Consider the following 18,646-nt stretch of genomic DNA (forward strand, 5'->3'; position numbering starts at 1 on the left):
GGAATGAACACTTAGTACCCATTTTCAATACATTTGAGTGGCCTGTGCTTTCTACCCAGGGAATCTACTCTCTTTCACAAGAACTGGGCACATCCTACAAGCCTTTAGAAAGCTAATCAAATTGTTTGTGTGATTGCCAGAGTTGTCATGTCCACTGCATTAAGTTAGACATTGGATACTTCTAGAGGAAGAGAACTACTTACTCAGCTCATGAGCACACTAGTGAGTCTGACACAGACTGCTTCTGGATGAAACTCAATGCCAAGTAATCTGGTGTTCTGTGGCTCAGAGAAGCACACAGATGTTCAACCTACTTTGACGCTAAAATGCAGAGAGCAGTGATAACGTGACTGTCCCTTTAGACTGTCTGCAAAACATAAAAAGGACGACTAATATAACACAAAAAAGAAGCTAGGACAACATCAAATGCTTCTTCGATCAATGAAAGACTCAGTGTCTCAGTTAATGCATCGTAACCCTAACCCTGCCACAAACAAAAGCCTTACTTGCCACACTACTTCCCTGCTGCTTGTAACAGCAAGCAGCAGAGTAACCCCTACCTGAAGATCAGTGTTTTGGATAGGTGGACGCTTCGAGCCTTCCTCAGAAGAGAGGCGGTGGCATCCATACTCCTTGAGTGAGCAGAGGTGAGCAGGAGAGCAAGCTAACGGCCGCCAGCCGTGATCCCTACTAGCTACCTCCTGTTAGCTCTTAAGCCTCTGAACGCTACCATCAGTCCGCCGCACTCACTGGCAGGCCACGTGGGTCACTCACACACACACACACACACACACACACACACACACACTGACAGATGTCAACCACAGCAGAGCATGAAAGCACGCATGTTCAGTACCAGCTGGCCTGAGATTGTGATAAGAGCATACGAAACTGCATCAACTGAATGAAAGATGGTGAAATATTTGTTTCTTGTTTTAACACATCCACCAGCCTCTGGTAATAGATTGGCCAGCACCTTCATGAGCTGTGTGTATTCAATGGTATTAGGTTAGTATTGTTTAGTTCATCACCAACTGACTTGACCAGCATGCTACACACCGTCACAGAGCATTTCTAAGTGCCCTGCTGCTGGGGCACACACTGTCCCACTGCTTTATCTGAACAGCAGGGGATTCAGAGAGGCAGTCATAAATGCACTAGCAGTACCTAGCAAGGGGTTGGGAATGGCGAGCCACACTGAGAAAACACCCACTGAGTGAGTGAGTGAGGACACTGGGACTGGCAGCTTGTTAACCCTGCCTGGTGACATTATCCTCTAGCCTTCTCTATCCAACAATGCCCATTCACTCTCAATGAAACGCCAACAGCCGACAACATGCCAAAAAAGTTCACTTTTCAGACCGGCAGACTGCAACGCAATAGATTAACAGTTGATTCACATGTGCAACACACCAATGACTATCTTCTTTTGGAGAGAAGAAAGACTGTGGATTAAAGTAATACCATTATCTCCGGCTTTAACTGAGTGAGTTTATAATCCTGGAATCAAAGCAACATTTCTCAGAATAGCACTCAGGTAATGGATGCAGGGGAACATAATGTAAGGAGCGACTGGCTGCTTAAAAGGCTGGGCAGAGGAGTGGCCAACCGCCACCTCGGAAACCCTATTCATAATCAGACCATAGGATGGAAGCTGTCGTGTGTGTATCTCCCAGACAACACACACCCAGACAGACACACCCACACACAGACAGACGCACCCAAAAGTTCAAATCGTTGTCATCATGCACATGAACACATCAATTAGCATTGACCTAATTAGATGAAGGTCTATACCCAAACACAGGCAAAACGAACGCTCCCAAAAGAAACACGGATCCATAGCAACAGAAGGACCGTGGCTTTAGGAGGAGGACAAGCGGCCTACCTGTCACTCTCCGAAGGTCGTAGGGAAGGCAGTCGGAAGCTGGTGTTGCGGTCCAGTTTGGTCTGGCTCTTTGTCCTCTTGATGGATCCTTTCAGTCGTTTGCTGAAGAAGCCCTGAAAGACGTGAAGAGGAGAAGTCACCATGGGAGGCGCATCTCGGTACTGACGACAAGCTCTGCAAGACCAGACTAGACCAGAATCAGTTGGTGTTTGTATAGGAGGGAGTGCCGTGAATGAGTGACCGATGTGTCACATAGGTCATGAACCTTCCTGTGCAACAAAAAACAACACCCTTGAACTGAGTCTAAACAACAAACACAGCCGTGTATGTTACTGTAATGCCTGTATATAGCTTATGTAATTGACTTAATATGTCGTCAACTAAAACTGTAACTCTGAAGACATACAGTGAGGAAACAGTCAATGGTGTCAGAATCGACATCCTCTAAGATTGCCACATTCAACGTGTCACAGGAATGGCTAAGTTTAGGTCAGAGAAGCCAGACAGCCATGATGTAACCTACACCAGACTTGAGTCAGAGCAAATAAAAACCAACCGACCTTGAAAAACCAAGTATTACTCATTTCTGAAATGAGACCCCACCACACACAAACCAAAAAGCTCAGAAACAGGGTCATAGTGCAGTAGCCTACACAGAAAAAAGAATTATCATAAAAAAAGATTACATCTACAAATATATTACCAGTACAAAAAAACAAGGCCTCACTGCTTTCCTTCTGATGACATCAGCAAAGAGTGAAAAGAGACATACATTACCAGATAACAATAGACACGACACCATTTTAGCTATTGTGGTAAAAACTGGGACAGAAACTGGAACATCTTGGTAGGTGCGGCTAGAGGGCCATCTTTTGTGTTCTAACCATAATGCTTACACTGCCTGCATGTTGACATAAGATACAGTAATGTAACTCCTAGAGCACACTCTGACCTCTGCCAGCTGAGTGATAGAGCACTGACAAAAGGAAGCCTGTGTTACTTATTTACAGTGCGGCAGTAAACATTATGGAGTGCGCTTCGCTATATTAGGTGTTGCTGCTCTATGTAAAATGACTCATCGTTTGTATGATAAACATGAGATGAGCCTGAGGAATGGAGGACAGGAGACTTCCTTGGAAAGAGTTGGTGTTTGTCTCAAGAGGCAGAATAAAAAAGAGAGAGAGAGAGAATATGATACAATGTAATAACATTAGGCAAAGACTGGAGGTCCACTGGACAGAGATAGAGGGGAGGAGAAGGAATAACGAGAGATGAACTTGACAGATAGACGGGGAGAGAGCGAGGGGGAGAGAGCGTGGGAGGCAGAGCAGTAAAGAGAGGTCCGCGGAGGGGATGCCAACAGGAAGTCTCGGTCATCTCTTCCGTCATTCTTGTTCACCTTGGCAATGTGGAGGAGGTGGGACTGAACCACTCTCAGTCTGAAGGAGACAAGGTTCCCCCTCCTGAGCAGGTGCAGGCATGTATACAGCCTGCCTGGTCAGCACATTTACACAGTGGACAGCAGCCTTCATTCTGACTTGGACCACTACCCCTAACAGACAGCGGGAATGACATATTGTATTCCATTGCTATGACTATCTGCCTACAGTCACAATTCTCCAGAAGTTTAATCAAGAATTCCTCTCTTGTTTAATCCAGGAACTGCCAGACAGCCATTAGTCACTATACAGTCTGATTGTTCTACCTGGAGATGTTATCTAATATTCACTGACGGAAGCAGGCTAGGCTCTATGGTGACTCAACAATGATCAATGACACGTCTTGTGGAGCGAATGAAAAGTGCTCCTGTCAAGAGACAGGAGCACATTAGTTTCTCTCCATACATATTCCGTTTCCTAACAAAAATTTCTATGAAATGCCAAGTATATGAATGTCAGTGATGGCCCCGATTCCTTGGGATATAAATATCATCAAAAGCATCTCGCTGTGAATTCCTGCCGTCCTGTGAGGCGTGCTCCCACGTTGGGCTCTGATTAGTGAACTGAAGTTCTCTGAGATGCAGCATCACACACACACACATTTTTACTTTGTAACAACTGGAGGGAATTTGCTTCACCTGCATTATTGTGTGAGAAAGAAAATAATAAGTGGATAATGAGAATGAACTAGTGGAGGATTTCACAAGGTAACTGCTTTTATACCTTTCGTCAAGCTCGTCTTCACGTTGAGGGAGTAAGAAGAACGACAAATCAAAATGGCACCCATCTTTTTAATGGTCTTGTTTAAAGACCAATGGGGCATCGCAACTGAAGCCAAAGTCACCATGGAACGCCATAACCAAGGATTATATAGGAACACCTGTCTCAATAGTCAAATATGCATTTTACAAAACATGAGGCAGTGTATTAGTTATGGCGACTAAACCATTAAGCATCTTTATGGCTTGAATACCTATAGGCAACTATCTGAAGATGCTTCATAATTGCCCCGACACTTACCGGTACTCTGAACGGAGAGGAGGGAGCCTCCACTGATATGTTCTTCTCTGAACTTCCCAGACCTGAGATACTCCTTCTCCTTGGGGACCTCTCTGAAGACACTTCTGCAGATTGAGAGAGATGGTGGAAGAGAGAGAGAGCGAGAGAAGGAGAAGACCATCCATTAGACAGAACAGGGCAGGCAGATACCAACCCGACAAGTCAATCAATCCAACAGCTTCAAAGACTGAAGGGTGAATTATGTGGACATGAGATGCGTTGGTGGCGACATTTGGAGGGAAGGGGTTTCAGAGTGATGGAATTACAAGTTGTGGCGGACAGGCTTCTCATGTTGACAGCGGTATTGAACAGTCTGTTAACTCAAAACACAAAGTACTGCAGGGTCTCATAAGCACACGTTAGCTAACTAAAGCAGGACCCAAAGTTATACCATGTAGCCTATAATCCATCATCCAGGCACACGTAGCAAAATGTTAGAATGTTCCGCTTGGGTTTACAGTATTGATAGCTAAACTTGTAACTTCAGTCATGATTTAAAAAAAATATGGTAACAAACATGGAAATAGCTAAAGGTACAATATTTTTGGCACATTCTGACAAACTATTATGTCTCTCTAAGGTTGCAGATTTGTGTGTCAAGGATGTGTGTGGACAGGACAGGACACATACTACTTGTTCCCCTGGTTGCAGCAATTTACTTGGGCTTGGTGAGATCTATACCTTTCATGCCAACTGCATTGTTTTCTTTACTTTTTATTGTATGTTTATAACATAGTTTGACAAAGAATGATTCAATATACCATACCACCCAGTAAAGTGTGTTACTGAAACATGAGAGTACAAAGCAAGTTAGCTACACCAGCTATAGCTTTCTTGATACCATTAGCATTGTCCTCCATCTGTTAGGCTCTGGAAAAGTCTACCGCTCCATTTAGATCCTCTCTTACTATTGATGTTTTTAAATCATGAATCTTAATACCCACTTATTCCCCCTAGCTTGACGCTATGCAAGTACAGCAATGTTTTCATATGTCTGTGCATGTGTCCTTGTGATAAATGGGAGTTATTTTGTACAGAACTTTGGCTAACACTGGTTGTTCTTTGTGCTATAGAAATACATTTGACTTGACTGTTCAGCCATAGAAAACACGGGCACTAGAACACTGCCTCTGCCAGGTTGGAGCTATGCCAAGGTAGGTTAATTTAGAGGTGGAACCTGTCCGTCATGTGAAAAAGACCCTAGAAATTCTCATCCCAGAGTACCTGGCTTCCAAAGCCATTTATTCAAGACAATGCTACTGTTGCAAGGCCTGCTTCTACAATAATGTGACAATGAAAGAAGTCATGACTTTCCAAAATGCAGAAATCCCACACCCAGTAAAGGATCCCTGGCGGGTATCCAAAGACACATTGATTCCAGGCTAAATTTAGCCCTTTTCTCAAGCATTCTGAGGATAAGGCTTGTGAGACATGAATGCAGATGTTTTTACAAATGGAAAAGTGGGAATAAATTATTATATTCAGCAAGAATCATGCTTTATATTGCAAAGTATCTACACATTGAGAGCTATAGATCTATATTTCAATAATCACCATAGACATTCTAGAGGGATTCAAACTCTTGCCTTTAGGCCTATACTGTAATTAATTTATCTTGTTTAACTGTGGGCCATGGATGAGATACAGCATGCAATAGTCAGCGCTTATGAGAAGAAAAAAAAGCTACTTTGCAAAGTGCTATATCAAGTTCTCTACAGCCACTATCCTCTTGGCTTCCCTGCAGCTCTGTTGAAACGCTGCATGCATCATAATTCAGACTAGAGTGAGCCCCCAGGGGGCTAGCAAGAGATGGGGACCTTGACAAACTTCATGCACATAACCTTCCATCACTGTACATCATCAATTACAGGACACACAGTACAAAGTAATGATGAATACTCAAGAATATCAAACACACCCTATGTGCGATTATATGCTGATGTGAACATCAGTTGAGAATATAGTACAGATCTGTACAGTACAGACCAGGCTCCACATATGATGCAAGCAGTAGCCTACACAGACAAACTTGAGACATTATGCCCTTTCAAGGCTGTTGCACATGATAATCACACATTTAAAACAAGACAAGGTTATAAAGTAATTGGAGAGAAAGAGACAGAGACAGAGAGAGCCAATACCTCGATCACAGCTGTTCCCCATTATCTAAGGAGGAGATGGACAGGGTCAGCACCAGATTGGCTAAACAGAGAATGCCTTGCGCAATCAGCCAATGAGGCAAAGTTGTTCCCATTTACATGTCCATCTTCTGCAGTGCACAGCCTTCCCATTGATAAGCAGAACCTTCGGGCTGAAGGAATTTGGCCCCAAAAACCTGGCATCCCACCTAAAACTGGTGTTCCATGCCTCCTTGTCCTCTTTCTCCCCTTCTCTTGCTTTCTCTATCCTTGCTCTTCTTGTCACGGTCCCCCCTCCTCTTTCTCTCTCTCCTCCTAGCAAGCTTGTCACTGCCCCCCCTCCTGCTCTCTTCTCTCAGCAAGCTTTCCCACTGTTACAGAACCCCCTCTCTCTGAGTATCTTTCCTGTATCATTCACACGGTATTCTGTCAATCTCTCCTTTCAGCAGAAAGAGTAACCTTTAGGTAATCAGCCTCTCTCTCTCATTTTTGGCATGCTAGCGGATTGGGATTCTACCGCATTTATTCAATCAATTGCTGTAACTGCACTCCACTGTTCCCCTCAGCAGAACTGCAATTACTTACCTCTCCAGTCTCTCCTCTAAAGCACTCTCTCTCTCTTATTCTTTTCCCCTCTCTCTCGTCCACCCTCTCACTCTTCTCTACATCGCTCCTCAATCTGTATCCTTTTCCCCACCTTCTTCTCTGCTCTCTATTTCACTCTCTCTCTATTGCCTACTCTCTCTCTCTCTCTCTCTCTCTCATCTTTTGCCCTCTCCCTCCTTTCTCTCTCTACAGAGGCGTCTGCCCGGCTACTGCAGCTGAAATGCAGCCTCACACGCTGGAGCCACAGGACACACAGGACAAATTTAGAGCCACACTTTAAGGCTAATTACTAAATAAGTTCCCCTCAGTCGACTGATGTAGGACACAACTCTGGGGGTTTTTCCTATTACCCGAAGAGGAAGTGAAAGATGGATAGAGAGAGAACAGGACGGGAAGGGAGGGGGTGAATATAAATGATAGGCTGGGAGGTAGTTGAGGGAGAGAGACAAAGAGAAAGAGAAAAGAGAGAGCGATAGAGAGAAAATAGATACAGGTATCGGTTAGGTGCTTGGATCTTTCACAGTTCTCAGTGAATACTCATTTACAAATGCCTCTATCTGAAGGGGCTACGATGCATTTCCAAATGACATAGTATGAACCCCCACCTTTATAAACTGGTGCTTGCCGCAGGTCAGTTACTGCAATTCAAGATGATCTGAGAGCCTTGCCACAAGCGTAAGTCAAACCCACTTAGTCTGGAAATAAATCAGCAACAGAACATGTGAAATGTCTAGCACTATCAGTGTAAGATTTGGCAGGATTCCTGATACAAAACCTAAGAGTTTATGAACTATTTATTAAGTTACTGAGAATCTGTCCTCAAAGTAGTGAGGTAGATGGTGCAGAGCTCCTACAAAGTGGTTAGTTGGACTGTTCGTCATGGTCAAGCATTCTGGTTAAACTCAGCCGATGTAACTGGAAGTGTCCATGATGTGAGGAAATAAATATTGCAAGAAGAGCACCTATCTAAGAACATTTGGAACAACCCAATACATTCTGACAGACAAATATGCTTTGTTAACAAGTCCTTTGCAGTATAGCAACTAGCGTGGGCGTCTGAGTTCAGCAATAACCTGAGTCTGGGCTAAGTTCAATAATAGCCTGAAGTACTGCTTAATATGAATTATTAATGACCACCATCCACACTTCATATCAGATATCGCAAGCACAATAAGGTTGGTAGTGGCCAAAGCTGCAAACAAGAATACTTGCAATGAAACTAATCTTACAGTTTGAAATGGACTTCTGAAAAGCAGTATTTGAAAGCAATTTCCAACACCATATGCTGGGAAATTACAAAGCATATTTTTAGAGATACAGTAGCCTACACTTTCTTTTCCATTAATGACATAATGCACGTATGACTCATAAAGCCACAAAGCCTAATGGCAAAGTAAGGTTTCCAATCATAGATTTATAGCTAAAGAGCACTCTCCCACTTTATTCCCCTTTTTCAATTAACTGCTCATATAAAACCTGCATAATCATTTGGCCTAATTGACACAGGCAATGATTAGACTCCCTAAAAGGGTGTTCAGACAGGAATCCATCCTATCACTTCTAATTACAGTTAGGGGCCTAATTTCTCCACGTGGCAGGCTATGCATTTTAACCCTGGTGTTATCTTTTAACAAGGTATTGATTTCAGGAATGTTTGCTGCCCTGCGCCAAATCAATTGTTTAACTGGATTTTCAGGAACGGATTCAGCAGGGGGTGGGTGTTGGCAGGAGTCTAGTCCCCCACCAGACTGCTTCCACTCCAAGAGCCTAAGACCCAGCTCGGAGTTGTGACCTTGACAAACTGGGCTAAATCAAAGCTGGCACAGATGGGGAGACTGACAGTCACTAGGCCAAGGGTTCCATTGTATCAAATTAAATCCAGTTATATTTGTATTGCTCTTTCAACTGGAGATGTCAGAATGAGCTTCACAGATGACCATAGATGGACCATAGTCAACACTTGAGATTCAAGCTTAAGTTTCAGAAAAGACAAGTTAAAAAAGAACCTTCGACAAAACATCATCAGGAGTTAAAGATGGAAAATAGCTCAAATGTTGGTTCAATGTTGGACTGATTGGTTGATATAATCAGTGGGATTAAGATTTGGAACTATTAAAATAAGGCCCTATCGTAATACACAACCTAATCCATATTGTACCAAACTGAGTTTTGAAAGCATTCCATCACGACTAGAGCACAAACACTGCACAGTTCGCAGGTCATAAGCATCAACAGTATTTGTGAGGGAGTAGCAATGGAAAAGTGTGATGTCATAGGATCAAGAATTTAAGGAATGTGAAATCAACACTCTTGTATGTGTCCAATCATAAACCAAGACAGGCACACCTGTAGACAACCAACAGGGACTTGACGTTCCACTGGTAATCATGGAACACTTTACATGTATTTGTGACTCATTTATCAGACATTTTCATCCAAACTAACAATAGGCTAAACAAAGTTGTAAATAGACAAAACACCTTTCTGAAGACGACCACGCTGAATCAACAAGCAAACAGAGGTCAACAACAAGCAAAGCTCAAATAAACCAATGAGATATGTGAATAATAGCATGTATACATATTAATAACAGCTTTAGGTGGAAAAGAATACTGTAGGTAACTAGTAAACTGCTATAAACTACTCCAGTGCTCCTCTAAGCACCACAACATAACTGGAAACCATGTATGTTAAATTGTCCCCAGAAATAGACCAAGGCACAAACAGAAACCATAGTGTGATGTAGTGAGTAAACCCTTTCAGGTCATTTGTTTTGAAGATAATTCATCTGTATCAAACAAAAGACGGACATTATAATCAGAGGTAAAACAAAACAGGATAGAAAATATATCACTATCCCTTAAATGGATATGTAAAACGTAAGATTGTTTTCTTACCTATGGGCACAACAATCACTGACTTACCACTTCAAATAGGACTACTGTATGACATGTTATATTCTAAGAGTATGTAGGAGGGTAGACAGGAACAATGGTATGTAGCCTATCCATTGCAAATCCAGTGAGTTCATCTAACTAAACCTAATCCTGAATAAAAGATCAGGACAACAACAATATTAAATAAAATTCCATTCCACCTGTTTCTACTCAAAGTTCAACACGTTTAGAGGGTAGGTCAGTTGATGTTTAGTTTGACAAGGGAAGAAAGCATTGGGAATATGTTTTAAAAAACCATCATGTGTCTTTTTACTTGTTCCATTATCAAAGTTACTCAATCGTTTCTAGTATAGTACTAGCTCTACAGCCTTACACAAACCCAAAACTTGTTAAAGAGACAAATTGTCTATAGGGCTGCCTAATAGCCATTCATAACAGATTGCCTACACAGGCCAATCATTGAAATAACATTATACAGACAACTGCAAAAACTATTGTTCGAAAAGTAGGTTAACTGACAGTCTGCTAAGAGATCCAGGGAACCGGAAAAAATTGGTTCACATATGTTCAAAACGCTAAAACAACTACGCAATTGTCTGTCGTTTATAATGGAGACCCTATGACACTTAATTAAAAAGCTACAGGACTCAAATCACTGTGTACAAAGTGATACAAACAAGGTATTAACGCAGTTACGTTTAATGCCGCCAGTTAAATGATAACTCAAATCTTAGTTCGAATGCTTTACTTAATTCACATATAATTCACGAATGAGAAAGGTGAAGAAAAAAAATGTAACAGGTTGCGCACGAAAGTTTGTTTAGCAATGCCCGACAGCCCTTTACAAATGAGTGACCAAGTACAGACAGTAGGCTACAGTCATGCAATAACCAGTACGTAAAGCTTCAGAAGTTGAAATGTTGTTTTCTTACCAATTAATTCCATATTTTAAAATTCAACAATTACATTCCGATTAAAGTCCAGCACAAGCTAAGCTAGCTCGTGTTATCGCCCTCTGTGTGTCTGCTTGCTTTACCTCCCTTCAAGAGAGGAATGCAGAAAAGCCTGAGCCGGAGCCAGTTAAACCCACCGCCTTTATCTACTCTATTAGTCTTTAGAAATGAGAACAACAATAGTACTCCCTCCATCTCCAAGCCCCATACCCAAGACGCGTGGAGCGACGCCTTGATGTCCCGCTTGTTTATGTACCTCATGTCTGTTACATTGAGTGTGGGGACTTGTGCTGGCTAGTCTACACAAATATAATAAGCATAGTTTTTGTCAACATACAAATATTACAATTATTGATCTTATATCAGAACTTTATCAATGCTTATCAAAACAAGATTTCATTTTTTTTATTATTATATATATATATTTCTGTCGCTGTCAAACCTCTCAATTCAATATTTAAGCGTAATATAAATATTTTAAAATAAAATATTAAAGCAAGTTATTGGTCAAGGAAGAGCTTACATATTTCAAATTACTTCCTTTGCTTTTAGTTTACTAAATGTGTCATCAGAGTGACTGTTGAATTTCCATTGAGGTAACAGCTACTCTCTGGGCTGAAACCCATTACTGGAGACTTTTGTCAAACAAAAGTATACAGATTAACATATAAATAACCTCCTCTCCCCTCAGTGGAGCACAAGACAGGGGGAGATTAAGAGGGTCACAGAGATGAATGACTCTCTTAGTTACAGGCTTCGTCCATCCCTCTGTCTCTCCAGCGCTGTCACACTACGCCATCGCAAGACCCTCTGTTCCCACCAACCCCCAAGCTCTGGACCATGCGCTCCTGGCCAGACCCTTGCACCCCCGCAATTTCTCCCAGCTGAATGCTTTGACTGAGAGCAACCCACAGTGTGGCATTAGGGTCAGCCATGCCTCTCAGGCCACAGAGATGGATGGACACGGGGGGCTTTTGTCCCGGTTTCAACATTCCCAAAGAACAACACCTACTCTGCACATTAGTGAAATGATTCACTCTGCAATGGTGTCCTATGTCTTCTCAAAGCCCCCCTGCCACCCACACCTTCTAAGATTTAAACTGTATCTCCCTTCATCAACAGACACGGTACCTAAAGTGACAAGTCCATTTGTGATCATGTTTCTCTCTGTTGATGGCTCCTCATATTCTGTTCTCTTTGCAGCTTACAGGAGCTTTTCACTGACCAGGCAGGAGGTCAGCAGCAGAACTCAGTGGAGAATTAAGTTATTTCACATGATGATGCAGATTGCAACTGCCATCATTTCCACAAGGCTCAGAGGTTACATAACGAATTCAGGCAGAGCCTCTGTGCTGCTGTTATTTTTTATATGAATGCTGCTTAGTAATCAAGTGTTCGGAAATTCCAACACACAGACAAGAATATAACCCAGAATATGTTTTAGAATTTGAGTCACTAAACCGACAAAAACAGCATGTAAAAAGGTAATTACTTTTCCTTCAACATACAAAATGCTAACTTAAGCACCAGATTCTACAACCTCAAATTAATAATAACAGAATCTTCAGTTCAGGTAGCGCTCTTTATCAAACAATAGAGAGGCCTTAGTGGTCCTTGATGAAAAAACAATTCCAGAATGTCATGTTAAACCCAAGGAAGAGTCTCTAGACAAGTAAGAGTCTCTCGCCCATCCCTTTCCCATTGTAATCTATGCATTGTGTACAATCCTGGTCACTGCTACTGTTGCGCAGGGTGTGTGCCATCCTTGATGTGGATAAAAGCAGCTGCTTAATGAAAAAAACTGTTGTATTTTACCTAGCATTGAGGCGCCCTCTGTCTGGTAGTCTGGGAACTGTCCTTCTGATGGCACGCTGACTGTTCGCCGGAGACTCCGGCTCTTTGACGACTCAGTGGGGCTTTCTTGGACCTCCGCTGGCAGCTATGGGTGTGGGGAGGGATAATAATGTAAGGTATATGCATGATATGCAACCATATAAGTACAGCGTATTTTCTTGTCAACAGTATTCCTTCCCCAGTAGGAAGTTCTCAAAAAACATTAGGGAGTTTAATTAACGTTGTTTATAACTTAGTAACAGTTCTATATTTGTATGTAGAATATTGTAGATTAATTATCATCTTTCAAATGTTGTATCCTGACTTGATTACATTGTTATCATGAATCCGAAATCAAAGATTAAGTGGACACAACAAAAGGCACACGTTGCTTTCTCTAAGGAGTGACAACAGTTTCTATCATGTGTGAGGGAACTCAAGGTTGACTGTCTACGTGTAGCCTATGTATACTTGCATATGTTTGTATAGGTGTGCGTGCGTGTATACTCATGCGTGTGTGTGAGAATGCAGGAAGGTGGTAGATAGAAATTCCACACACCTCCTCCTCCTTGTTGAGCAGGATGAGCTGGCTATCAGTCAGGATGCAGTACTTCCTCTCCCACATGCTGGTCGCTGAGTAGGGCGACTGGCCGCAGGAAAAGCGGTGTGAGGGAGGTCCTTTAACATCTGCACAGGGACACATAAGCACAAAAGAAGACACCTTAGAAAAGCAGAGGAAGATAGAGAAAAGATGCCCATTTCGATGTTCTATTTCACAATGCAACATACTGACTGAATGAATGAGACCATTCAAGCAGAGAACTCATTCATATCAACAAGGGCTGTTATAAGGGCTGGGAGTCAGGTGGATAAACGGTTAGGGAATCGGGCTAGTAATCTGAAGGTTGCCAGTTCGATTCCCGGCCATGCCAAATGATGTTGTGTCCTTGGGCAAGGCACTTCACCCTACTTGCCTCGGGGGAATGTCCCTGTACTTACTGTAAGTCGCTCTGGATAAGAGCGTCTGCTAAATGACTAAATGTAAATGTTATAAAAAATATAAATAAATGTGCGTTCATGCTGTCATTTTACTGTACAATATATATATATACACATACACATACACACATACACACACACACACACACACACACACACACACACAGGTGCTTTACCCAAAATAGATACCACAAGACACAGCTGTACATTAAGCCAACTGCCTGCCCTAGGTAATTACAATACTGAACACCAACTGTTCAGAGATCCGGTGCAATTACTACAGCAGTTCCTCCTACGCATCTACAGAGGGCAGTGTAAACCTAGGATTTCTAGCTACCTAAAGAATTTACATGTTTGAAAACCAGCCTATGGCAATGTGAAATACCCTCAACATGCTAAATCTAACTGAATTGCCATAATGCTTCACTAATCTTGTGTAGTCGTGTTGAGTATATAAATAGGCGTTATATATGACCCCAGTATGGCTTTGACTGTAACTGCAGTTGACAATTACAAGGCCTATTTGATGACAAGCAGGGCTTTTTGGAATTAAAAATTAAAGTGTTTCTCTCAAGGTTCATTAGACGTGGTTCATCTACCTTAACCCAGCGTTGCGTGAGTGGTACAGTGCAGTGCAGGGTATAGGGACTTGGAGGGCAAAGGTCATTAGCAGAGAAGTGCTCCGAGTTGTGCTGCAGGTTTTATCAACAATTAACGAGGTCAAGGTGTACAGTATAGGCCAGTATAATTTAGGCCTAGGGAAAGGCCTAATAGGCTAACACAACTCATTGTCTACGATGGTTCAACCAATCCAATTTGCTCTTGCCATAATCAAGCTGCTAGGATGTTGGGGCTGGGAACTGGAACTGAAAGGCTGTTGTATTCCTTCCCGATGCCAGCTGGGCACAGTCCTGTCATATACCCATGGCCATAAACACTGCAGAACAAAGGCAACAGAGCGACAAAGCACAGCCAGATAGTTGTAATGGTTTTCACTACAACTGCTTTAAGAATACGGATGCAATGACACAGTAAACAGCTTTTATAGAGTCTGATCTGGGAAGAAAATTGACTATCTTGACTGTGCGCGGGGGGGGGGGGGGGGGGGGGGGGTCTTGCAAATGGCCAACACAGACTTCCATGGCAGCTGGCCCAACACGTAGAAGACGTGGGTGAAGTGAGACGACAGTGTTTGAGTAGACTGTTTATGTTTCTGTATTCTGGGTATGGGTATGGGTAAGTGCGTACACTTCATAATCTGCCCAACTTTCCAAAATAACCAACAAGAGACTACACAACCAAATCTTTCCATCTAACAGTCATGAAGGCGTGGATAAAAAAAAGACTTTCTCAGTCCCCTGACTGAAGGTACATACCATTAACATGAAACAGTCCTACAGAAGTTACTTAAGAGAGCTATGGACGTCAATGCAGGAAAATCTATTGTCATACAAGATGCATTTGTATGGATTCCAATAGTTCAACTGCTCTAACCCACCACTGATCTTAAATCCATCAAATGAAATGTACCCTTTATCTTTGAGACATAAAGAAAGAAGTCTTCTGAACTGAACCACCAACCTTTAACCGTGATAAAAGCCTAGAACAGTAGGCCTGCTGCACAAAACTGCACTGCTGAAAAGGACTAGGATTGCTTAATCAGATAGCAAAGATGGACCGACTGTATTGCAGCATACTAAATCACATACGACAGCACCACACAGCTGGCTTGAGAATCCATGAGAACAGAATCTTCTCGACACCTGCAACTGCTCAAAGAATTGTCTGAATTTGCCATTCTTCTCTGGGGAATAGAGGGCTAAGTTCACAAAAGCACCTCTACAAAGCAAGGATACTGTAGACTAGGCCTAATTGGAGCGTCTCTATTTTGGTGAGAATAACTAGCACACCTATGGAAAGCACCATATGCCTGTCAAAACCCTTGAAAATAACCGATGAGCATAAAAAAAAAAAAGATAAGATAAGAAAGAAGACTATAAGAAAACTGGCTAGCGACTGTTCCAAGTTCAGATAGTGTGAGAGTGCAAGCCACTGGCCATTCATATTACGTAACTCTTCACTTCATCCCCTTGTGTGCTGTAGAACATCTGCGGTGTTTGAAAACCTGCTTATGGCCTTTTTGCTAACGAATGTGCCAGCATTATGCTCATTTGCCAACACCTTTCTTACACTGTTGGGTTTAGACAAGGTGTAGGCTACAGTGCTGATGTAGCTCTGCATGCATTATGCTTGCTAAAACTGTAACAGTGCAAAATATTTAAATATGTGTAGTATATATCTTCCCCTGCAGAGTTCGGTTCAGTTTAATATGATAGTATTATATGTGTAATGACAACATCACAACACATATTTAATACTGTGAAGTGACAACATCAACATACCTTCATCCAGAACCAAAGTCTATGTTGGCGAATATAAGATTGTATAATAAGGTTGTACAGAGTATACTCAAACAGGTCTGAATCAATGAATTAACTATGACGACTAATGTTACATGGCTGTCAGATGTCCAGGAAACCTGAATGCAACAACTAAAGAGAACAAAAATGTTGCAAAGCCAAAGCGTGTAAATTTCATTTGAACAAATGAGGCCAGTCAATTCGAGTAGACTATGTATTACATGAAATGCAATGTTTGTGAAATTTAAACCACAATATTGGAATTGACCATGGGAAGCACTCTTTCTCAGTAACTTCACATTTAATCTTGACAGGTAAAAAATAAATAAAAAGTCCTAGATGTTTGTCTTTGCTGTCACTTAAACAGCTAGTTAGCTCCCAAAGACAGACTAAAAGGGAGTCAGGTGGCTGAGCGATGAGGGAATCGGGCTAGTAATCCGAAGGTTGCCAGTTCGATTCCCGGTCATGCCAACTGACGATGTGTCCTTGGGCAAGGCACTTCACCCTGCTTGCCTCGGGGGAATGTCCCTGTATTCACTGTAAGTCGCTCTGGATAAGAGCGTCTGCTAAATGACTAAATGTTAAATGTTAAAAGGTCACTGCCAATCGAGACAGATAATAATATCTGAGCTCTGGTAATGGTGTTGGTTGACCAACAGTCTAGAACTACAGGCCAAAGCAGAGTACTACAGATTCTAGTCAAGGCCAAATAATAGGCTTAGGCTATTAATGCAACAAGCCGTTGGAAATAAAGTCTGTGTACATAATGTCTGGCAAAAGAAGCATTCCAAAAACAATCCGTGGAGGCCGCCCACATCAAAACTAGGTGGAAAAATAACCCCAAATTATTTTTACAGACAATACAAGAAGGCATGCCTTTGGTTTTCATTCAGCGTGAGTAATGAGTCAGAATCACTGTGTGGGTGTCCTGGAGTTGTGCCCCCAAATGTCCGTATGCTTGTTTGTACTGCATTCAAGGCTGAAAACAATTAGCCAGGCGCAGTATGCTTGCCAGCTGGAAACTAGCTAAAGTTGCCAGTTTGTGACCTGGCGGGGGTCATAATGCATTAATGGCGTTATACAAGGGAGGAATTGAACCCCGGGCCCCAGCATTGAGACTATTGAGAATGGGTGTCTAGGTTACTTGTGAAAGAGCAGGAGAGAGCGAGCGAGCGAGAGAGAGCGAGGGAGAGACGAGAGCATAGAAAGAGAGAGAGAATGTATGTATAAAACTGAGTCAACAGACACTTGTGGCTTCTATGAATATCCCAGACAAGTCAGGCAGGCAGTGCTGTGTGTGACTGACCGTAGTCCACAGGAGGTGCATGAGGAGAAATCCTACCCTCCCTGAGTCCTGTATGGAATGTCTGGGAGCAGGGGGTGAGGTCTTACCATCTGTCCTGGATGGGGTTTCAGAAGCATGGCTGGGGTCGCTAATCACCACTACCCATGTAGACCCACCTACACATACACAGACTCAAACATAAGCAGTCACGTGCACACTGTGTGCATGCATAGAGACACCAGCATAAACTAACAAAACCTGTTTGGTCACCAACCCCAATCACATGGCATCATATCCTAACCTCAAGCCTTGGTAGATTAGAGCAACCCGCCACACAAAGGGGTTATGACGGACTAAAATCAATCACCTACACTTCGTAGGAATTGAATATGAACCTTTATCATTTTCCACTTCTCATATTTTATTCAACCGAAAATAGTTCACTTCCGTGTTTCCCATCAGAAGTGCTGAACAGCAAAATGTGTCATCAAAAAAATCCCCTGGCCCTTTCTCTTTCAGATTTCATAAAAGGAGAGAACAGATATCTAGTAAGTGAATACGCTTCCCAAAGACCACATATTGTGTTTTACCAGGAGGAGGACATTTGCTTTTGTCTGAAACAAATGAGGAGTTTTGTCTTGAAGGCAAAACAGAAAGACATGATTATCACGCAGGACTTAAAGTTAACGAATTGTTCACCCTCAGGGGCTAATTGTCGTCAAACTTAATTCTCCTGGTGTCAGCCAGGTGTGTCCACACCCCACACTTGCTTCATAGGCACAACAGAGGATGCTTTGTTTAAGGAAGCAATACTCTTTACCTCAATGTCCTCCAATGGGCCAACCTTTACCTAGCTGTAAAGCAATAGGACCACGTCCCTATGGCAACCAGTAAATACCCACCTCTCCTCCAATCACAAAACAGTGACATCATCTGGTTTTATCCAGATAGGGCTGGTGACTGGCCGACAGGTGGGGGGAGGGGAGGTGGTGACTGAGGTTGAAAACAAACACAGACAGAGAGTGGGTGTGGTACCAAGAATTACCCTTAGTATCGTAAGCTGCCACTTGAACTAGACAGGGCCTCTGATAAAGAGTTATTTAAAACGTGACCCGAGATATAAACACTG

At 42.5% G+C, this 18,646-nt stretch overlaps 1 protein-coding gene across 5 annotated transcripts in view; it reads right to left on the reverse strand.

The window, feature by feature from the left end:
• Positions 1 to 18,646, reverse strand: part of rasal2 (RAS protein activator like 2) — a 41,651-nt gene that overhangs the window by 12,741 nt on the left and 10,264 nt on the right. For 4 of the 5 annotated variants that reach the window (XM_067252799.1, XM_067252798.1, XM_067252797.1 and 1 more), the window contains exons 2-5: positions 13,373 to 13,500; positions 12,796 to 12,919; positions 4,348 to 4,451; positions 1,889 to 2,001 (exon numbers count right to left, since the gene is read on the reverse strand). In XM_067252799.1, coding sequence (XP_067108900.1) covers positions 1,889 to 2,001; positions 4,348 to 4,451; positions 12,796 to 12,919; positions 13,373 to 13,500 — 469 coding nt within the window. Of the gene's footprint in view, positions 1 to 1,888; positions 2,002 to 4,347; positions 4,452 to 10,959; positions 11,069 to 12,795; positions 12,920 to 13,372; positions 13,501 to 18,646 lie in introns of those variants that run through there. The other variant, XM_067252800.1, reaches the window with a different exon arrangement.

The sequence above is a fragment of the Osmerus mordax genome, chromosome 16, assembly GCF_038355195.1.
Source record: "Osmerus mordax isolate fOsmMor3 chromosome 16, fOsmMor3.pri, whole genome shotgun sequence".
Lineage (NCBI taxonomy): Eukaryota > Metazoa > Chordata > Actinopteri > Osmeriformes > Osmeridae > Osmerus > Osmerus mordax.